Here is a 21780-nt window from a genome sequence, read left to right as displayed (position 1 = left end):
AATGGAACCTCTCTCTGATACCACTTTGTTGGAATGGAAAAGCTTTTAGGAAATGACAAAGGCTAAAAAATAACTTATGGAAGAAGCTTCACTCTTATTTAACACCTTAACTTGGCTTGATACAAACTCAAAGGCTTCACCCCTATTTATACTAGTGGCACCTCCTAAATTAATGGCTAAGATTGTGCCACCACAATTACAATCCAATGGTTACAAATAATTCCAACCTACCACACAATAATTCAACACCTACCACACCTACCACACCTACTACACAATAATTTCATACCTACCACATATTCTAGAATAAGCTTATAGAAATTAAGCTTTATTTAAACAACTAAAACAAGTTTATATTTCAACAGGTTGTAGTTCAGATTTGAGAATATGCAGTCCCGGAGCAAGCCGGCCAACCCGGAGCAATTATCCCTGTCTCCACCAATGTTTACTGCACGTTACATGCACACATACCATTCAGTGAAGTTTAGGCCGCATGCCCCTCCCCTCATGAAAGAGGGGAAGTTTAAATAGCAGAACAACGTAGGCAGTTCTCGGTTCTAACCTGCACCGGAGCCGATTAGCATCGGTGGTCCATTGTAGTACAATTGTTGATCCGTATAGAATTGGGGGTTTGTAGTACAAATGTTGGCTATTACTCCTGTTGCAAATAATCCAGAAACTGCTTGTGGTCATAATTGCCTGAAAGCCTGCTCTCTAGAGTTAACAAGAGTATCTGTGATGTTGTTGTGGATTTTGTGCATTTGACCATTTCATTCGCTGCTCCCTCATCATATATAGAAAACTTTTTTTTTATATTTTTTTAGTCATGTGTCAAAATAATTCGTTTATTAGCTCCAATCTATTCTCATCAACCATAATCATACCATCCTCTTTTTCTTCTCTCTCTCTCTTTCTATTACCATGAGTTCTTACGATAAGAATTCGAGTCATTTTCCCAAATATTCGTTTGATGATGATGAAATTCTGTTGAATCGTCTTCTCTAATATTTGTTTGATGATGATGAAATTTTGTTGGATTATCCTCCCCAATATTCGTTTGATGATGATGAAATTCTGCTATAAAATTTTTTAAAACTGCTGCCACACATCTCTCTTGATGTAATTCTCTACAATCAGGTTCTATATGTTTATTTATTATTTATTATGAGCTTTTAATGTTTTTAATGTCATTTATAACGGTTTCGTTGCTTTTAAATTTATTTATTTATCAAATATGAAGAAATTTGATCCAGTATTACTTTAATTAAATTCCAGTAGTTAACCTTTTAGTGTAATGATATATATAAATATATATTGTTGTAAACTAGGGGCCCATAGGCTGGAGGCCAGCAGCAAAACAGAAAAAGTTTCCTCTTGCATTTGATCATTTCATTCGCTGCTTCCTCACCATATATAAAAAATTTCTTTTTTTACACATTTTTTTAGTCATGTGTCAAAATAAATTCGTTTATTACCTCCATTGCTCTTATCGGCCATAATCACACCATCTTTTTTTTCCTTCTCTCTCTCTCTCTCTATCACCATGAGTTCTTACAATAAGAATTCTAGTCATCTTCCCCAATATTCGCTTGATGATGATGAAATTATGTTGAATCGTTCTCTCTCATATTTGTTTGATGATAATGAAATTGTGTTGGATCATACTCCCCAATATTCTTTTGATGATGATGAAATTTTGTTGGAGAATTTCTTAAGAACGTCGCCGCACATCTCTCTTGATGTGATTCTTTACAATCGGGGTTTATATATTTATTTATTATTTTTTATAAGCTTTTAAAGTTTTTAATGTTATTTATAACGATTTTATTGGCTCTAATATTGAGAAAGTATAATGGCTGGAGCTTCGCATGTCAGCAAAACATGGGGCGCTGTGTCATCTCTAATTCAAATGTATAATGATGCGACAGTTCGTGATTTAGTATACGAATATAATATTTTTCCTTTAGCATCAAGCTGCATGTATCTGCGCTGATCAGGTTCTAAAAATGCTCAGTCATCTAAAATGCCCGCTAAAATGATAATTTCTACAACTTTCATTATTATTAAATAAAAATATTGAGATTTAGATTTATATAGCATTTTTAATTGATTATGACTTATTTTGAAATATTTCTAAATTATAGTAAATATATAATATTTGTAAAATTTAATGATTTACATTAGGTTCAATCCAATGGCAAAAATATTATTATTATTATTATTATTATTATTATTATTATTATTATTATTGTAAATTCGTGCATCACTTAATCTAGCATGAACTCATCCGATTCCTCGTCCAGACGTATGATAAAAAACACTTAAAGTTTTTTTCACACAAAAAAACTCCTGATATAATAATATTTAAGATTGTCATGAAAACATAAAAAGTAAATCAGGGCAACATCCATTGGGCATTGCACTTTGGTTATAATGCAATTACCCATAGGAATATTGGATGCTTCCTAATTTACTGCTTAGATTTATCTTTTCCTTGCCATCTCAATCAGCAACCTTATTTTTCTAATATTATTGCTTGCAGTTTTCATTTTATGCCCACCGAATTCTTATGTATTACACATCTAACACCTAAACTTTTCTCTCTCTATATTTTTTTTTTAATATTTAATTTTTCAATTTATACCCACCGAATTCTTATGTATTACACATCTAACACCTAAACTTTTCTCTCTCTATCTTTTTTTTTTTGATATTTAATACCAATTAGAAATCACCATCTTTTTAACTTTTATAAAGTGAAATACATCTTTTCATGCATAGTCTAAAATGCGAATTTTGTATGCTATAATAGAACTAACAATTTAACAATCTAAATATTTTATTTTGATTGTAACAGGAATGTCTTGCCAGTCCTACTATAGCTGACAATGTCCTCAATTTCAACCATGAAGACGATAGCTTCACTGAGCAAATCATCAATCAACCAGAACCTGCTCACTATAAAGTTCCTCCCACAACCAACAACATTCCTTCTGATCCTCCAATGGCTGCCACTGTAGACATCCCACAGACAATGCATAACTCCATTGCCGCCAGTATACCTTGCTATGACCACAGGACCACACACACAGGTGCCCCAATTCTCGGCTTTGAACCCCATACTTCAAACACCATCCACCCCACAGCACACAACAACGACCCTCTGCTCTGCTATCACCCTTCTTTCTTGACAGCCCCCACCACTGAAACAAAAACCTACAATGACCCTCCTTCCGTCGACCCATTCATAGAAACCCGATCGTTAACTTCACACATCACACCCACAAACACACAACTTTGCATGACTACACATAATGTTCACACTCCCCAACTCCCAACCACCACCACCATCAAGTCTACCCATGACACCAGTTTATCTCACAAATCAGCTCAACCAAGTCATTTCGGCTCCTCCTGCAAATCCAACTTACTCTCTAGGCCCAGTTGTACGCCAGATGGCCATGAATTTACCAAGTTGTCTAGCCATTGACCCATTAACATTAAATGTATCTCTTTCAATAATACTGCAAGTGCATTTGGTGGGATGCATTATATTGAGGGCACATGTGCTGGTTTTAGGTTCTTTCCTGATACTGGAATGACGGCGAGAAAGTCAGAGGCTATGGAACCCTGCAACTTAGGAATGTACTCGTCTGCACCCATGCAGACAATCTATGATCCAGAAGATATAAAGGTATATATAAATGCATCGTTCAAGAATGTTAAGTTTTTTTAGTTAAATTATAATCAAAATTTCTCTGAAGGTGCTAAGAGATTGCAGCCAACAAACGGCGAGTGCAATACGAGGGCGGGTCCATGCAATGCGAGGGCGGGTCCATTAAAAGTGGCTGCTAAAGATATTTCAACATTAAAGTAAAATGTTCCCAAGCTAACATTAGAAGAGAGGAAGAAGAAGATAAGTAGGTGCATGGAGAAGAGAAATACCAGAAATTTTAGCAAAAAGATCACCGTAAATGTGACTGAGAAGTTTCAGAGAAATGCTTTAATTTCTTATGTTTATGTCACAATGTCACTGACTTGAAACAAAATGTTATAGTATGATTGCCGGAAGAAACAAGCTGATAGCAAACATCGAGTTCGAGGAAGGTTTGCGAAGATTGAAGAGGTTCCTCAAGCGATCGAGGACACCCGTATCTGTCAATCATTAATTTGATGATGATGATGATGAAAGAGTAGGTTATGTGATGCTCTAACTCTTGTGTTATTTTCATCTAATCAATGCCAAATTAAACAATGTATGTGTTGAATATAATAAATACAAAAATTTTCAATCACTTATAGATGAGTAGACAGCAATGCCAAACACAAGTTAGTTGATTTAACTCTCAAATCTAAATAATTTTGAGAGTTAGGGTGCGTTTGGGAGGGCGTTTTTTTGCAGTGGCGGCGTTTTGAAAACGCCACCTCACATTTGGAAAACACATCCCGGATGAGTTTTATAAAATGTAGTTTCTTTTTTACTATTAGACGCGAATTGCAGGGTTCTACCTGCGATCCTTATTTCATTGTATGGAAAAACTCCCCATGCCCCTCGTCGCTCCTCTTTATTAGTTTCTTTTAAAGTTTTATTAGTTTTGTAATTAATATAGCATCATAAAAAAGATGGCATAAATATAAGAATATTGAAAAAATAAAAAACGTCGGTACGAATAAATTAGATGAATTGGATATTATTAGTTTCTTTTAAAGTTTTCAAATTCACAAGCACTAAAAGGGCTCCATTTCAACGTAAAGCATTTCCCAAATTTTTAAGGAAAATTTACTCCTTTGATAGATGAATCAAAATTTATTTTATTCAAATATTATAATTATATATAAAAAAAAACAAGTAAAATATATTCACTATTGTCATTTATAACATTGGGCGTACTTAGCTGAATTCTTATATTTGAAATAGTATTGGAGATTGATGATAATAATTAAAGTAATGACAAACAAGTGATAATAGTTGGATGATGACAATTAGATGATGATGATTAGATGATGGTGGTCAGACAATAACAATTTAAAAAAGATAAACATATAATAATGATCATGAAGAGCTGACAACCGAGCATTGTTGATGGCTTGATGATAGGAATCAAATGACAACTGAGAGTTGTTGACAATAGTTGTTGGTAATAGTCATCGACGTTGTTAATCAATCAAACCTCTAGAGTTCTTCATTCTGCCAAACTCGATCTAAAACTGAAAATGAAGCAGCTGATCGAAGGGACCAAGTTTAGTTCTAGAAATTATGTTCAAATTTTTAACTTAGTTATTAGCTCATTTACTCATTGAATTACTAACTTAATTCAAATAAACTAGTTACATATAATTTAAGTTTGATTATTAAAGTATGAACATGTCTGTGAAAGCTCGGCTCGCGCTCAAATAAAAAATGAACAACTTATAATATGACCAAGTTTAGTCCGACCCGTGACATATTTGACTCAATTACAGTCCTAATACTTAGAGAGGGTCGGGCGGCTAAATAAGTTTATACGTATTCTACAAGTCATCTTCTATTGCAATGGATCGTAGACTAAGAAGCTATTTTTTAGGGATAGAGACTATTTTTCATCTTTATGATGAGGAGTGGAGCATAATAAGATCAATTGTTAGCTTTCCAACTGACAAAAGAAATATTGATAATTTGAGGATTTATGCAATTTTACTAAAATCTATAGTTTATATGCACACCACATATATTTATGAATGGACATATCTAACACCTATATTTACATGCATACCACATCAATTTGTAACATGTATATATTTATGACTGTACATCAAAAATGTGATATTGACAATTTAAACAGCCTCCTTAGTAAATATATATATATTTTTAGTCCTCTTAAGCTTAAAAGAAGGAAAACTGAGACACGTGACGAATGGTTAGTTAATGCTTTCTAAGCTTTTCATGCAAAATTATAGCAAGCACCAAATTACAATACTTAACCTGTAAAATTATATTTAGTTTTTCACTCACCGCAAAACAATATATAATAAAAAATAAAAATTAAATTTAAATAGTACGAACTAATAAAACTATCATCACTTTAGATTTATTAAGATATTTTTGGGGAATTTAAGTACATACCACATAATTCTAATGTATTTACATATCTAGCTCCTAAATGGCCCTTTCAATTTATTTCATTTGCAGAAGAATATGGCTGGGGCCACTGGATGTAAATGAGCCGACTCAATTTAGTTAGTGCTTTCTAAGCTTTTAGTCCTCTTAAGCATAGTTTCTTCCAATTTAAAACATAATTTAAAATTTTTAAATAATATATTAGCTTTAAAATCAAATCATATAATTAGCTACTAAAAACAAAATTATTGAAGTTTCCTTAAGATGAACAGAATATAACTTCATATTATATATATATTTAAAAAAAAAAAATCAGTAATTTTGAGTCCGTCCTGTTAAAATCCAATAAAGGCTGGTAATGCGTGGTGAATTCAGTTAAAATCTGTAAACAATTCTATCACAAACAGAATCAAGAAGCAAAGCTATTAGGATTTAGGAAGAAATCATCACTTCAAGAAACAAATTTTCGCCTCCAACGAAGCTATTTCGCCATTCAAGAAATCAAGATTTGCAGATTTCAATACTGCCGCAGTATACTTTCTGTTCCTAAAATCACTGAAAACAGAGAGAGAGAGAGAGAGAGAGAGAGAGAGAGAGAGAAACCATGAAGAAACATGAATCCCCTCCTTGATTACTGGCGGCGGTTTATATCTGAAAAATGCGCAAAAAGAGGATGATGGTAATTCTGACTTAAGAAGACGCAGTCCCGGAGAAAGCCAGCCAACCTCGAGCAATTAGATCTTTCTCCACCGAAGTAGACGGCGCCGTACATGCACACATACCATTCCTTGAAGAAATCCTCGCACGGCCCTGCTCTCATGAAAGACCTGAAGTTAAAATCGTGGAACAAGTTAGTCAGTTCTCGGTTCCAACCTGCATCCGAGACAATCAACGTCGGCGGTCCATTGCAGTACAATTGTTGTGCCGGGTTGAATTGGGGGTTTGCAGAAAAAGGGATTCGGACGGAGAAGGATGGGAGATGAAGCGACGAAGGGTTTTGCGTAGATTGAGGGATTTCAGAGGTAGGGATTGTGACTGATGAGGAAGGGAGAGTCGGGGAGATTTCAAAGGAATGGGTGTTTCCGGAGGGAGGAAATCCGCCGGAGGAGGGCAGCGGTGTGGAGTTTTGAGGGGATTCGGTGTTTCCAGAGAGCGGAAATCCGACGGAGGAGGACGAGGGGTCCATAACTAAGGTTAGGGTTTCGGTATTTATCTGAATGATGACAAATAGAGATTGGAAGGAGGAAAACCGAGGTCTATATATATATATATATATTCATTCAAAAAGGGGCCATTACAGTAGAATTAAAGTACTTGATTTTCGCTATATTAATTCTAGATCATATTTTTTCATATTTGATAAATAAATAAATTTAAATATCTTTTTATATGAAATATTTAGTAAATCAAATGTGAATATGATTCATTTCATTTATCAATATTTATGAAAATATTTATTTATTTTTCAGTAAAAAAAATATATTAAATAATTTATACTTCTAATATATATTCTTAAATAAATTTAAATTTCATTTAATATTAACATATTATAATTTTAAATCGGCAAACATATTAGTATAGTGTAATTCTTTCTTATTTCTTAACTTTCATAAACAAGTTTTTATATTGCTTTATTAATGTAAGAAAATTTATTTGTAAATTTTTCGTAAACTTATTTAATATGTGTAAAACATTTCAATACAAATTCATAAATTATTTTGCTGTTTTCTGTTTAGATTTATAATTTTTTTTTTAATAGTTTTATATGAAAAGTTATGTACTCATTTAAATTTTAAACTTATTTAATAGCTCATTTACTCATTGAATTACTAATTTAATTTAAATAAACAAGTTAAATGTAAATTAAGTATGATTATTAAAAATATAAATAAATCAAGTATGAACATGTACAACGCATGCTTTATTTTGAAATATTTCATAATTATAATAAATAATTAAATTTATTTATTTATAAAAATAATTTTATGATATACAACGCATCAGTCAGCCAGCCTCATATGCCTATGAAGCATATATAAGCTTTGATAATAATTGTTGGCCATGCATGCTTGCATGAATTGGCATTTTATATGATTGATATAAGATGAGTAACTATGAGGGTTGCTCATCGCATGAGACCCATTAGACCTCATTCACAATATAAGTTATCCTAATCCTTATTTTATTTTAAATTGTCTTTCAAAATTTGCAAAAGATTTTATTATGTCAATATGCAGCACTTTAATTTCATTAAAAAGAAAGATTTCATTTAATCAACAAATAAATAACAAAAATAATAGCCAATAAATGCAATCATACATATGCATAAAATTTTTTGTTTTAGGGTAAATATTATTGGATTAAATTGGTATATAAATGACTCCCATAAAGTGACAAATTTTATAATATTAAGGTGATAATAATTATTATGTAAAGTCTAATTTCTAATAATAATTAGTAACGAAAAACTCCTCTCTCTCACATGAAAGAGAAATTATCACCGCAAGTTCAACTAAGAAAGACCGTATTAAATCCACGATGGCATGGCCACATCCGAAGTATCAAGTAATAATATTTTTTAAATGAAGACCATTAATATAATACTATTGAAGAGTGCCATAAAAATATAAAAAGCAAAATACATTGGAAAAGGTCTATGTGGAGAATCTTTGCACTTTGGTTCTAATCCAAGTACCCATAAGAATATAGGATGCTTCCTTCATTGCTTACATTTATCTTTAATTTTGCATTTTTGCCATATAAACCCTCAACGACATTTCTATATGAGATAGCATAGAATATTATTGCTTGCAGCTTTCATTTTATACCCATCCAATTCCTATGTTATTACACATCGAACACCTAAAATTTGCTTTTTTTACATTTATATCCCCCAAATCTTTAATATCACACAGAAAATACCACATTTTAACATTTAAAAAATGAAATATATTTTTTCAAGCATATGTATGATGGGAAGGTGAGATGGCGTGGAGACGGAGGAGTTGAAATGCCTGTAACCCTTCAACAGCAAAATCCTTTAAGAGAAGCTTGTACATTGCTACCATCCATCTCGAGTAGTGGTTCTTATTCCTTTCAAAATTTTCAGCGATCCCTATGAGCAACAGATGTCCACCGGAGGAAGAAATTTCAATGGACCAGCAAGCTCTAAGGATTTTATCCCCATTCTTCTTCAGGGAAAACTTCAAATAGCCGTTGAGTCTATATATAGAAAAATTCTTTTTTTAATCATTTTTTTTAGTCATATGTCAAAATACTTCATTTATTATCTCCTCTCTTCTCTCATCCACCATAAATACACCATCCTCTCTCTTTCTCTCTCTCTTTTTATGAATTCTTCTTTCATTCACCATTAATATGAATTCGAGTCATCATCCTCAACATTCATTTGATGATTATGAAGTTCAGCTGAATAGTCTTCGCCAATATTTGTTTGATGATGATGATGTTTTGTTGGATAATCCTCCCCAAAATATGTTTGATGATGATGAAATTCTGCTGGAGAATTTTTTAAAAACTCCACCGCACATCTCTCTTGATGTGATTCTCCACAATCCGGTTCTATATGTTTATTTATTATTTCTTATGCAATTTGGTTCTAATGCAATTAACCATAGGAATGTTGAATGCATCATGATTTACTGCTTAGATTTATCGTTTTCTTGCCATCTAAAACTGCAACATTTTTTTTATAATAGATAGCTTAGAATATTACTGCTTCCAGTTTTCTTTTTATACCCACCGAATTCCTATGTATTACTCATCAAACACCTAAACTTTTTTTTTCTTTTTTTTTTGTTTGCTTTTATACCTCAACAATATATGATATCACATAAAAAATACCTTATTTTTAACTTTTATAAGGTGAAATACATATTTTCATGCGTAGTCTAAAATGTGAAATTTGTCTGCTATAGTAGAACTAACAATTTAACAATCTAAATATTTTATTTTGATTATAACAGGAATGTCTTGCCGATCCTACTATAGGTGACAATGTCTTCAATTTCGACCATGAAGACAATGGCCTCCCTGAACAAATCATCAACCAACCAGAACCTGATCACTATAAAGTTCATCCCACAACCAACAACATTCCTTCAGATCCTCCAATGGCTGCAAATGCAGACATCCCACCGACAATACATAACTCCATTGCCGCCAGCATACCTTGCAATGACCCCAGGACGACACACACCGGTGCCCCGATTCTCGGCTTTGATCCCCATTCTTCATACACCATCACCCCCACAACACACAACAACGACCCTCTGCTCTGCTATCACCCTTCTTCCTGCGCAGTCCCCACCACTGAAACAAAAACCAACTATGACACTTCTTACATCGACCCCTTCATAGAAACCCGCTCATTAGCATCACACATCACACCCACAAACACACAACTTTGCATGACTACACATAAGGTTCACTCTCTCCCCAACTCCCAACCACCACCACCATCAGGTCTACCCATGGCACCAATTTATGTCACAAATCAGCTCAACCAAGTCATATCTCCTCCTCGTACATATCCATCTTACTCACTAGGCCCGACTGTTCGCCAAATGGCAATGAATTTACCAAGTTGTCAGGCCATAAACCCATTAACATTAAATCTCTGCTCTTTCAATGATACTACAAGTGCATTTTGTGGGTTGCATTATAATGAGGGCACCTGTGCTGGTTTTGGGTCATTTCCTGATGCAGGAATGACGGTGAGACAGTCGGAGGCTGTGGAACCTTGCAACTTAGGAATATACTCGTTTGCACCCATGCAGTCAGTCTATCATCCAAGAGATTCACAGGTATATATGCATGCATCATTCATCAATGCTAAGTTTTTTTAGTTAAATTATAATCAAAATTTCTTTGAAGGTGTTAAGGGATTGCAACCAAAGAATGAGCGGCTGCAGCACGAGCACAGCTCCATTAAAAGTGGTTGCTAATGATTTTTCAACATCAAAGGAATCAGGTTTAAAGGTTCCAAAGTTAACATTAGAGGAGAGGAAGAAGAAGATAAGTAGGCACAAGGAGAAGAGAAATACCAGAAATTTTAGCAAAAAGATCACGGTAATTGTGGTTGCGAAGTTTCAGAGAAATGCTTTAATTTCAGAAATTTATGTTACAATGTCACTGACATGAAACAAAATGTTATAGTATGATTGCAGGAAGAAACAAGCAGATAGCAGACATCGAGTTCGAGGAAGGTTTGCAAGGAATGAAGAAGTTCCGCAAGCGGCGTTGAGGCCACCAAGATCTGCCGATCATTAATTTGATGATGATGATTAAAGAGTACGTTATGCAATGTTCTATCTCTTGTGTTATTTTCTTCTAATCATCGCCAAATTAAACAATGCATATGTTGAATATAAAAATATAAAACTTTTAAATCACTTATAGATGAGTAGACAACAATGCCAAATACAAGTAGTTGATTTAACTCTCAAATCTAAATAATATTACGAGTAAATCGGACATAACTGTGCAATTAAAAACTACGTCAATGTAATGATAAATAGATTCACAATAGAAGAAATTATTATTCTAATGTTCTCTTCTCAACTAAAATTTTGCATTTCTTCATGATAATATTTTTTTTAGTAGAGAAGATTTAAAAAAAAAAAAAAAAACACATGAAGATTATTTGCTTAATGCAGTACATGAATACAAGAGGAAATATTATATTGTTTATACATGAAAGCAATTTAAATATGAGATTTCTAAATATTTTTCTCTATTGAATTCAACTTGCAGATAGTAGCGAAGCAACATGAAGAAATGCTTAGCCTTCCACAATAACAATTCTCAGAAAATATGTTTATGATTACGATCATAAAAATAAGTTAAAAAATCTAGATGTTATTCCTTCATGCTCATTGCTTTTACAACAATCTACCGCGTCGTATGCTACTCATTAAATAAATGTTGCTGTTGGTTCGTATGTTGTTGTTATTTGTTTTGAGTAAATCAATATGATGAATATATTTAATCTTTGTTTAGTTTAGCTCCTATATTTTGCTGTTTTTTTTAAACATTAAAAAAAATTCAAATTAAAATTCTCATATTTTTTTTTTACCTGACATATATAATAACGTATGATAATTGTTATAAACGAGTTTTCTTGTATTAAAGTTGAATTAATATCTTTTTTGAGCTCATATTTACAAATAAAAAAGATATTAATTCTGTTTAAAGTTGAATTAATTAGAATGTACAAAAGGAAAATAAGAAATTACAAGAGGAAAAATTAAGAGATATTGACTTGAGATGATATCAATAGATTAATACATTTAAAATTTAAATCAATATAATAAATTAAAAAAAAAATTAAAAAAATAACAGTTGGATGAATCAGATGATGATGATTAAATGATGGTGGTCAGACAATAACAATTTAAAAATGATAACCATACAACAATGATCATGGGAAGCTAACAACTAAGTGTTGTTGAAGGCTTCATGATAGGAATCAAATGAAAACTGAGAGTTGTTGACAATAGTTGTTGGTAATAGTCATCAACGTTGTTGATCAATCAAAGCTCTAGAGTTTGTCATACTGCCAAACTTAATCTAATTTCAAATTCAAGTCATTTTTATGAAGAATAAGAGTCTATTTGTAAATTTTAATAGTTATATTTTGATTTTTTTTTTTTACCAAAATCTAAAAAAAAATTCATTATATGTTTTGTATGTTTGTTTTTATCATTAGTTATTGATTCAGAGTTTAAATATCTTAAAAATCATGGAATTCAGTAGAGTTTGCAATTGGGATATTAAATTTGACTATAAACATCCAGGTGTATGAAAAATATTTAAACCCTTATTTAATATTATAAAATTTTCAATCACATTTTAATTATTTGATTTGATCTCATACATATTTAGATCAAACTATTTTTAGGTTTTTTTAGATTTCATTTATTGGAAAGTATAGTTTGATCATTAGTTTGCGAAAAGAGTGCTTCTATTCGTGCTTATGCTTCTCCTTTTAAAGATTTAATAAAAATCAACATAAAAAATACATTCTAGAACAAGATCTGGTTGTCCAGCGGTGTGATCACACTTGAAACCGGCATGGTTATGCACAAAATTGACGTGGTTAAATACTGATTCATGTAATAAATATATTAATGCGATGTAATAGTTTTTTATTTATTTTATTCAATGAACTAAATTTTTATTATTTAATTATATTAATTGATAGTAAAAAAAATTGTTGCAACAAATAATTTTATATAACAATTCAAATACTCATTCAAGATTTTAACTTAGTTCATTAAAGTATTAAATTACGTGTATAATTAAAATAAATGAACTAAGTAAAAATAAAATATACATACTAAAAACCCTAAACAAGAAGGTATTTGCATATGCGTGAAAGTTAGATTTGAGTTCGAGTAAAAAATGAACCACTTATAATATGACCAATTTGTAGGAGATTCTTGACTCAATCATAGAACTAATGTTGGGAATGGGTCCCGCCGGGTCCTTTTCAACATGTTAGAGTTGAATCTCTTAACACCCAGGGTCATGTATTGTCCATGAAGTTATATAAGACAAGTGATATCCTATGCTTTGGCGGAAGGAGTGGAAGAAAGTGGTTAATGAATCTCCAGTAGATATGAGAATAGTTAGGATAAAGGGTTTCTGTTTTTCAGGGAGAGAGAGATGGCTTGGAAATTACATTACTTGATCTTGAATCGTCGGTTGATTGCTTACTTTCAGGGGTGGCTTTTTCATCTTGGTTGTTAATTATCTTTGAGATTAGTGCTGTAATTTATAGTGTATATAATATCTTTGGATTTATAGGTCCTGCATGTTACTTTTGTAAGAGTGTTTTTTTTTTTTTTTTTTTTTTTTTTGTTTTCCAAACTTTAACGAACATTTCTAAGACCTTCAAATCGATTCTGGAGGTTGGTCATTATTTCTACAAAAGATCTCTTTTGAATGGAATTTGAGATGAATAATTCATGCTATGTATCGCTAGAATTGAATACTGAAAATGAAGCAGCTGATCGAAGGCAGCATTCATTATAAAACTTAGAAGGGAGATTTACATACATACCATTCAATTCTTATGTATTTACTTGTCCAACATCCAAACTTAACCATAATTTCTTCCGATTAACATGTTTTGTGAATTAATTTGACTATTCCACCCACATAAATCGAATGATTTAACAGGCAAAGTAAAACTAGCAAATAATGTCAAAACCTTAAGCATAGTTTCTTCCAATTTAAAATTTTTAAATAATATAGTCATATTTTTTAATCAAATCATATAATTTGCTACTTATAAGATGAACATAATATAAATTCTTCATATTATATCTATTTTTTTAAAAAAAAAATCAGTAATTTTTAGTCCGTTCTTTTAAAATCAAATAAACGATGGTAATTCATGGTGAATTTAGTTAAAGTCATTAAACAATTCTATCACGAACAGAATCAAGAAGCAAAGCCGTTAGGATTTAGGAAGAAACCATCACTGCAAGAAACAAATTTTCGCCTCCAACGAAGTTATTTGGCCATTCAAGAAATCAAGATTTGCAGATTCCAATACTGCAGCATTATACTTTATGTTCCTAAAATCGCTGAAAAGAGAGAGAGAGAGAGAGAGAGAGAGAGAGAGAGAGAAGCCATGAAGAAGCCTGAATCTCCTTCACGATTACCGGCGGCGGTTTATATTTGTAAAATGCACAAAAAGGGGATGATAGTAGTTCATATTTGAGGAGATGCAGTCCCGGAGCAAGCCGGCCAACCTGGAGCAATTATCCCTGTCTCCACCGATATTTACTGCGCGGTACATGCACTCATACCAGTGCGTGTAGACTTGCCCGCATGCCCCTCCCCTCATGAAAGAAGGGAAGTTTAAATAGCGGAACAACTTAGGCAGTTCTTCGTTCCAATCTGCACCGGAGCCCATTAGCATCGGTGGTCCATTGTAGTGCAATTGTTGTTCCGGGTAGAATTGGAGGTTTGCAGAAAAAGGGTTTGGGACGGAGAAGAATGGGGGATGCAGCGAAGAATAGTTTTGTGTGTATTGGTGGTCTTCAGAGCTGGGGTTTGCAACTGACGAGGAAGGGAGCGGCGGAGAGATTTCATAGGATTGGGTGCTTCCGAAGGGAGGAAATTCGACGGAGGAGGGCAGCGGTGTGGAGTTTTGAGGGGATTGGGTGTTTCCAGAGACCGAAAATCCGACGGAGGAGGAAGAGGGGTCCATAACTAGGGTTAGGGTTTCAATACTAGAGTGAATGGATGACAATATATATATATATATATTCATTCTCGTATGAACCATTACACTAAAAAGTAAACTACTGGAATTTAGTTATATTAATACTACATCAAACTTCTTCATCTTTGATAAATAAATATATTTTTTAAAATTTAAAATATTTGATAAATAAATAAATTTAAGCATGTTTTTCTAAATTTCAAATAATATAATTTAAAATGGACATACATATTAACATAATCTAACTCTTTCTTATTTCTTAACTTTCATAAACTAGTTTATTTATACTTTTTTACATTGTTTGATTAATGCAAGAAATTTTATTTGTAAATATTTTAATTTTTTTTTTTTTTTGCAAAACCTTATTTAGACAATTCAATTTTGGGTAAATTGAAGTACATACCGCATAATTTTTATATATTTACACATCTAATACCTAAACTTTCATATTTTACATCCTATTCATGAAAAACAGCATTTTAGTTTTGAAATGTTAGTAATAGCATATTTTTAATCATATGTTAAAGTTTGATTTAGGTATTAGATATGTAAATATCTAAAAATCATATGATATGTATGCAAATGGCCCCTTCATTTTATTTCATGGCTGGGGCCACTAGATGTAAATGAGCCCACTCAATTTAGAGCTTACTTGTATAAATTCACAAACAAATTTATTTATTATTAAAATGAGAAAATAATATTAATTTAAACTACTATCATAATAAAATTTTAAGTAGGAATGAAAAATAAAAAAAATATAATTATTTATTCGAAGTAGAAATATTGAAATTTATTTAAGATGAGCGCAGTATAATTTATGCATATTATATATTTATTTTAAATAAATCCAATAATTTTCTTGTGATCGTTGAAATCCAATAGAAATCAAGAAGCATAGTCTTTAGGAATTGAGAATAAGCGGTCACTGCAAGAAACAAACTTTCAACTCTAACGAAACCCTAAACCCTAAATCAAGAAATCCAGATTTGGAGATTTCAATACTAGAACAATATACCTTATGTTCCTTGAATCTTCGACAAATAGGGAGAGAGAGAGAGAGAGGGCAATCATGAGGAAATGTGAATATCCACCATGATTATCGGCTTATTCTATTCGAGATACGCCTAAGAAGGGTTTGATGGTAAGCCTGATTTGAGAAGACGCAATCCCGGAGAACTCCCGCCAAACTGGAGCATTTAATTATGTGCCCGCCATGATAGACAACGCGGTGCACGCAGCCATACCAATCCAGGAATTGTTCCTCGCATGCCCCTCTTTTCATGAAATTGCAGAAGTTATTATTGAGGAACAAGCGAGCAAGTTCTCGATTCCATTCTGCATCTGAGACGATCAGCGTTGGCAGTCCATCACAGGCTGATTGCGGTTCCGAGTTGGATTGGGTGTTTTGCGAAGATTTGGGGATTTCAGAGCTAGGGATTGCGACCGAAGAGGAAGGGATCAACGATAATATTTCAGAGGATTGGATGTTTCCAAAAGGAGGAAACCCGGCGTTGGTTAAGTACAGCGGCAAAGTGTTTTCAGAGGATTGAGTGTTTCCAGAGAGTGGAGATTCGACAGGGGAGGAAGAGGAGGATGAGGAGTCCATGACTAAGGTCAAGGTTTCAGAATTTGAGTGATTGAAGAGAAGAAGAGACGAGAAGTAAAAAAGTGAAAATGTTTAAGTTGTCCGACGCCGCTGCCATTGGTACATATATATAAGCTGAGATGGATGAATCAATTAAAAATATTAATTTTCAAATAAGTAATGCATTTGATTTATAGTTATATATTAGGTTTTTAAAATAAATTTAATTAAGATAAAATTTAAATAAATATATTAATGTGATGTAGCAGTTTTTTATTTATTTTATTCAATGAACTAATCTTTTGGGTGAAAACTGAATATAATATCACATTTTAGATATTTTAGCATTGTTCATGAGGTTATATGAGACAAGTGATATCCTACATTTTAGCCGAAGGAGTGGAAGAAAGTAATTAACGAATCTTTTATGAGAAAGAGAGAAGGAAGATTTACATTCATACCTCTCAATTCTTATGTATTTACTTACCTAACATCCAAATTCTAATTTTTACATACATACCACTTTAAGCATAATTTCTTCCTGTTTGACTATTCCACACAGAGAGAGAGAGAGAGAGAGAAGCCATGAAGAAGCCTGAATCTCCTCCTCGATTACTGGCGGCAGCTTATATCTGAAAAATTCACAAAAGGGGATGATGGTAATTCTGATTTAAGAAAATGCAGTCCCGGAGAAAGCCGCCCAACTTGGAGCAATTAGCTCTTTCTCCACTGTAGTAGACAATGCGGTACATGCACTCATATCATTCCTTGAAGTATTCCTACCACGACCCTCCCCTCATGAAAGAGTTGAAGTTAGAATCTTGGAACAAGTTAGTCAATTCTCGATTCAAATTTGTATCTGAGACGTTCAGCGTCGGCGGTCCATTGCAGTATAATTATTGTTCTCGGTTGAATTGGTTGTTTGCAGAAAAAGGGATTCAGACGGAGAAGGACAGGGGACTTCATAGTTAGGGATTTCAACTGATGAGGAAAGGAGTGTAAGGTAGATTTCAGAAGATTGGGTGTTTCCGGAGGGAGGAAATCTGACGGAGGAAGGCTGTGGAGTTTTGAGGGGATTGGGTGTTTCCAGAGAGTGGAAATCTGACGTAAGAGGATGAGGGGTCCATAACTTGGGTTAGGGTTTCCGTATTTGGGTGAATGATGAAAAAACGATTCAAAAAGGGGCCATTACAGTAGAATTAAAGTACTTGATTTTCGCTATATTAATTCTAGATCATATTTTTTCATATTTGATAAATAAATAAATTTAAATATCTTTTTTTATATGAAATATTAAATAAATCAAATATGAATATGATTCAATTCATTCATCAATATTTATGAAAATAATTATTTATCTTTTGGCAATTAATATATTAAATAATTTATAGTTCTAATGTATATTTTTTAAATAAATTTAAATTAATTAAAATTTATTTATTTATATATTTAATATTAACATATTATATTTTTAAATCGACAAACATATTAGTATAGTGTAATTCATCCTTATTTCTTAACTTTCATAAACAAGTTTATTTATACTTTTCACATTGCTTTATTAATGTAAGAAAGTTTATTTATAAATTAATATTAACTTATTTAATATGTGTAAAATATTTCAATACAAAGTCACAAATTATTTCATTTTTTTATAAGATTTATAAAAATTTTTGTTAATAATTTTATATGAAAAATCAAGTACTCATTTAAATTTTAAACTTATTTAATAGCTCATTTACTTATTAAATTACTAATTCAATTTAAATAGACAAGTTAAATGTAAATTAATTATGACTATTAAATATATAAATAAATAAAGTATGAACATTTACGTGAAAGCTTGTCTCGTGCTCCTATATAAAATGAACAACTTATGATATGACCAAGTCGAGTCAATTATTGAAATATTTTACACATGTTAAATATGTTTATATATTGTTTACAAATAAAATTTCTTACATTAATCAAACAATGTTAAAAAGTATAAATAAACTAGTCTATGAAAGTTAAGAAATAAGAAAGAGTTAGATTATGTTAATATGTATGTCCATTTTAAATTATAATATATTAATATTAAACATATAATTAGATAAATTTTAATTAATTTAAATTTATTCAAAGTATATATCTTAGAACTTTAAATTACTTAATACATTAATCGCTGAACAATAAATAAATATTTTCGTAAATATTGAGATATGAATTGAATCATATTCATATTTGGTTTATTTAATATTTGAAATTTTTTAAAAATATATTTAAATTTATTTATTTATCAAATATGAAGAAATTTGATGCAGTATTAATTTAACTAAATTCCAGTAGTCTACTTTTTAGTGTAATGGTCCCTCCGAGAATGATATATATATATATTGGTTGTAAACTAGGGGCCCATACGCAGGAGGCCAGCAGCTAAAAATAAAGTCTCCCTTTGCGTTTGGCCATTTCATTCGCTGCTCCCTCACTATATATAGTAAACTTCTTTTTTTAAACAACTTTTTTTTAGTTATATGTTCAAATAGTTCGTTTATTACCTTCCCCCTGCTCTCATCGTCTATAAGAACACCATCCTCTTTTCTTTCTCTCTCTCTCTCTCTCTATCATCATGAGTTCTTACAATGAGAATTCGAATCATCTTCCTCAATATTCGTTTGATAATGAAGAATTTCGGCTGGAAGATTTGTTAAGAATGCCGTGGGACAAGTCTCTTGATGCGATTCTCAACAATCAGGTTCTATACGTTTACTTATTATTTCTTATGAGTTCTTAAAGTTTTTTATGTCATTTATAACGGTTTTGTTGGTTTTAATATTGATGAAGTAATACGTCTGGACGTTTGCATGTCAGCAAAGGATCGGGCGCCGTGTCATTTGTAATTCACGTGTATAATGATGCGGCGCTCCGTGAGTTATCGTACAGATATAATATTTTTTCTTTAATATCGAGGTGCATGTATTTGCGCTGGTTGATCGGGCTTGTAAAAATGCATAGTTATCAAAATGGCTCACTGAAATGATAATATCTACAACTTGCATTATTATTAAATAGAAATATTGAGATTTAGATTTATATAGCATTTTTTAATTGATTATGAATTATTTTGAGATCAAATTCAACAGAGGATTTTATTATGTCAATATGCAACGCTCTAATTACATTAACAATTTTGTTTCATTTGAAAGGTGACAATATTACAATAAAGCAGGCCTAAAATCAACCAATAAATAATAAAAATAATAACCAATACATGCAATTATACATATATATTTAACAAATTTTATTTTCTCAATAAATATTATTGAATTAAATTCATATATATACGATTCCCATTATGTTCAAACAATAATTTTTTATTTTCATTTGACTCGTATGAAGAAGAAATTATTATGTGCAACGATCACACGTTCAGACGACAATTCGGATGGGTCGCTGTGCAATCTAGCACGGCCTCATCAGGTTCATCTTCCTGACGTACAATCAATATCCACTGGGCATTGCACTTTGGTTCTAATGCAAGTACCCATAGGAATATAGGATGCTACCGAACTCACTGCTTAGATTTATTGTCTTCTGGCCATCAAAATCTGCAACATTATTTTTATATTAGATAGCTTAGAATATTATTGCTTGCAGCTTACATTTTGTACCCACCGAATTCCTATGTATTACATAGCTAACACCTAAACTTTTCACTCTCCATTTTTTTTTTTTTTTTTGCTTTTATACCTCTAAAATATTTAATATCACATAAAAAATACCGTCTTTTTAAATTTTATAAGGTGAAATTCATCTTTTCATGCATATTCGAAATTGAGAATTTTGTCTTCTATAGTAGAACTAACAATTTAACAATCTCAATATTTTATTTTGATTGTAACAGAAATGCCTTGCCGGTCCTACTGTAGCCGACAAAGTCTTCAATTTTGACAATGAAGAAGATGGCTTCTCTGAACAAATCATCAACCAACCAAAACCATATCACTATAAAGTTCCTCCCACCACCAATAACATTCCTTCTGCTCCTCCAATGGCTGCCACTGTAGACATCCCAACGACAATACTTAACACCGTTGCCACCAGTATGCCTTGCTATGGCCTCAGGACCACTCACACTGGTGCCCCAATTCTCGAGTTTGAATCTCATTCTTCATACACCATCACCCCCACAACACACAACAACAACCCTCTGCTCTGCTATCACCCTTCTTTCGGCACAGTCCGCCCCACCACTGAGACAGAAGCCTACTATAACCTTTCTTGCATAGACCCCTTCATAGAAACCTCCTCGTTAGTATCACACATCACACCCTCAAACACGCAACTTTGCATGACTACACATAAGGTTCACACTCTCCCCAACTCCCAACCACCACCACCATCAGGTCTCACCACCATCAGGTCTACCCATGGCATGGCACCAATTTATCTCACAAATCAGCTCAACCAAGTCATTTCTGCTCCTCCTGCAAATCTAGCTTACTCTCTAGGCCCAGTTGTACGTCAGATGGCTATGAATTTACCAAGTTGTATGGCCATGGACCCATTAACATTAAATGTATGTTCTTTCAATAATACTGCAAGTGCATTTGGTGGCATGCATTATAATGAGAGCACATGTGCTGGTTTTGGGTCATTTCCTGATACTGGAATGACAGCGAGACTGTCGGAGGCTATGGAACCCTGCAACTTAGGAATGTACTCGTCTGCACCCATGCAGACAATCTATGATCCAGAAGATATAAAGGTATATATAAATGCATCGTTCAAGTGCATCATTCAATAATGCTAAGTTTTTTTAGTTAAATTATAATCAAAATTTCTCTGAAGGTGCTA

At 32.3% G+C, this 21780-nt stretch overlaps 1 protein-coding gene across 1 annotated transcript; it reads left to right on the top strand.

Annotated features, from left to right (window-relative positions):
* Window positions 1-9463: 9463 nt before the first annotated feature.
* On the top strand, window positions 9464-11389 carry LOC110020487. Its single transcript, XM_020718607.1, has 4 exons — window positions 9464-9658; window positions 10084-10923; window positions 10994-11188; window positions 11276-11389. The coding sequence occupies exons 1-4, from the start codon at window positions 9476-9478 to the stop codon at window positions 11387-11389; spliced, it is 1332 nt and encodes a 443-aa protein (XP_020574266.1). The 5' UTR covers window positions 9464-9475.
* The last annotated feature ends 10391 nt before the right edge of the window (window positions 11390-21780 follow it).

This window comes from Phalaenopsis equestris, unplaced genomic scaffold (genome assembly GCF_001263595.1).
Source record: "Phalaenopsis equestris unplaced genomic scaffold, ASM126359v1 Scaffold000098, whole genome shotgun sequence".
Classification (NCBI taxonomy): domain Eukaryota; kingdom Viridiplantae; phylum Streptophyta; class Magnoliopsida; order Asparagales; family Orchidaceae; genus Phalaenopsis; species Phalaenopsis equestris.
Note: the sequence above shows the minus strand (reverse complement) of the source record. Positions and strands in the feature narration are given on the sequence as shown.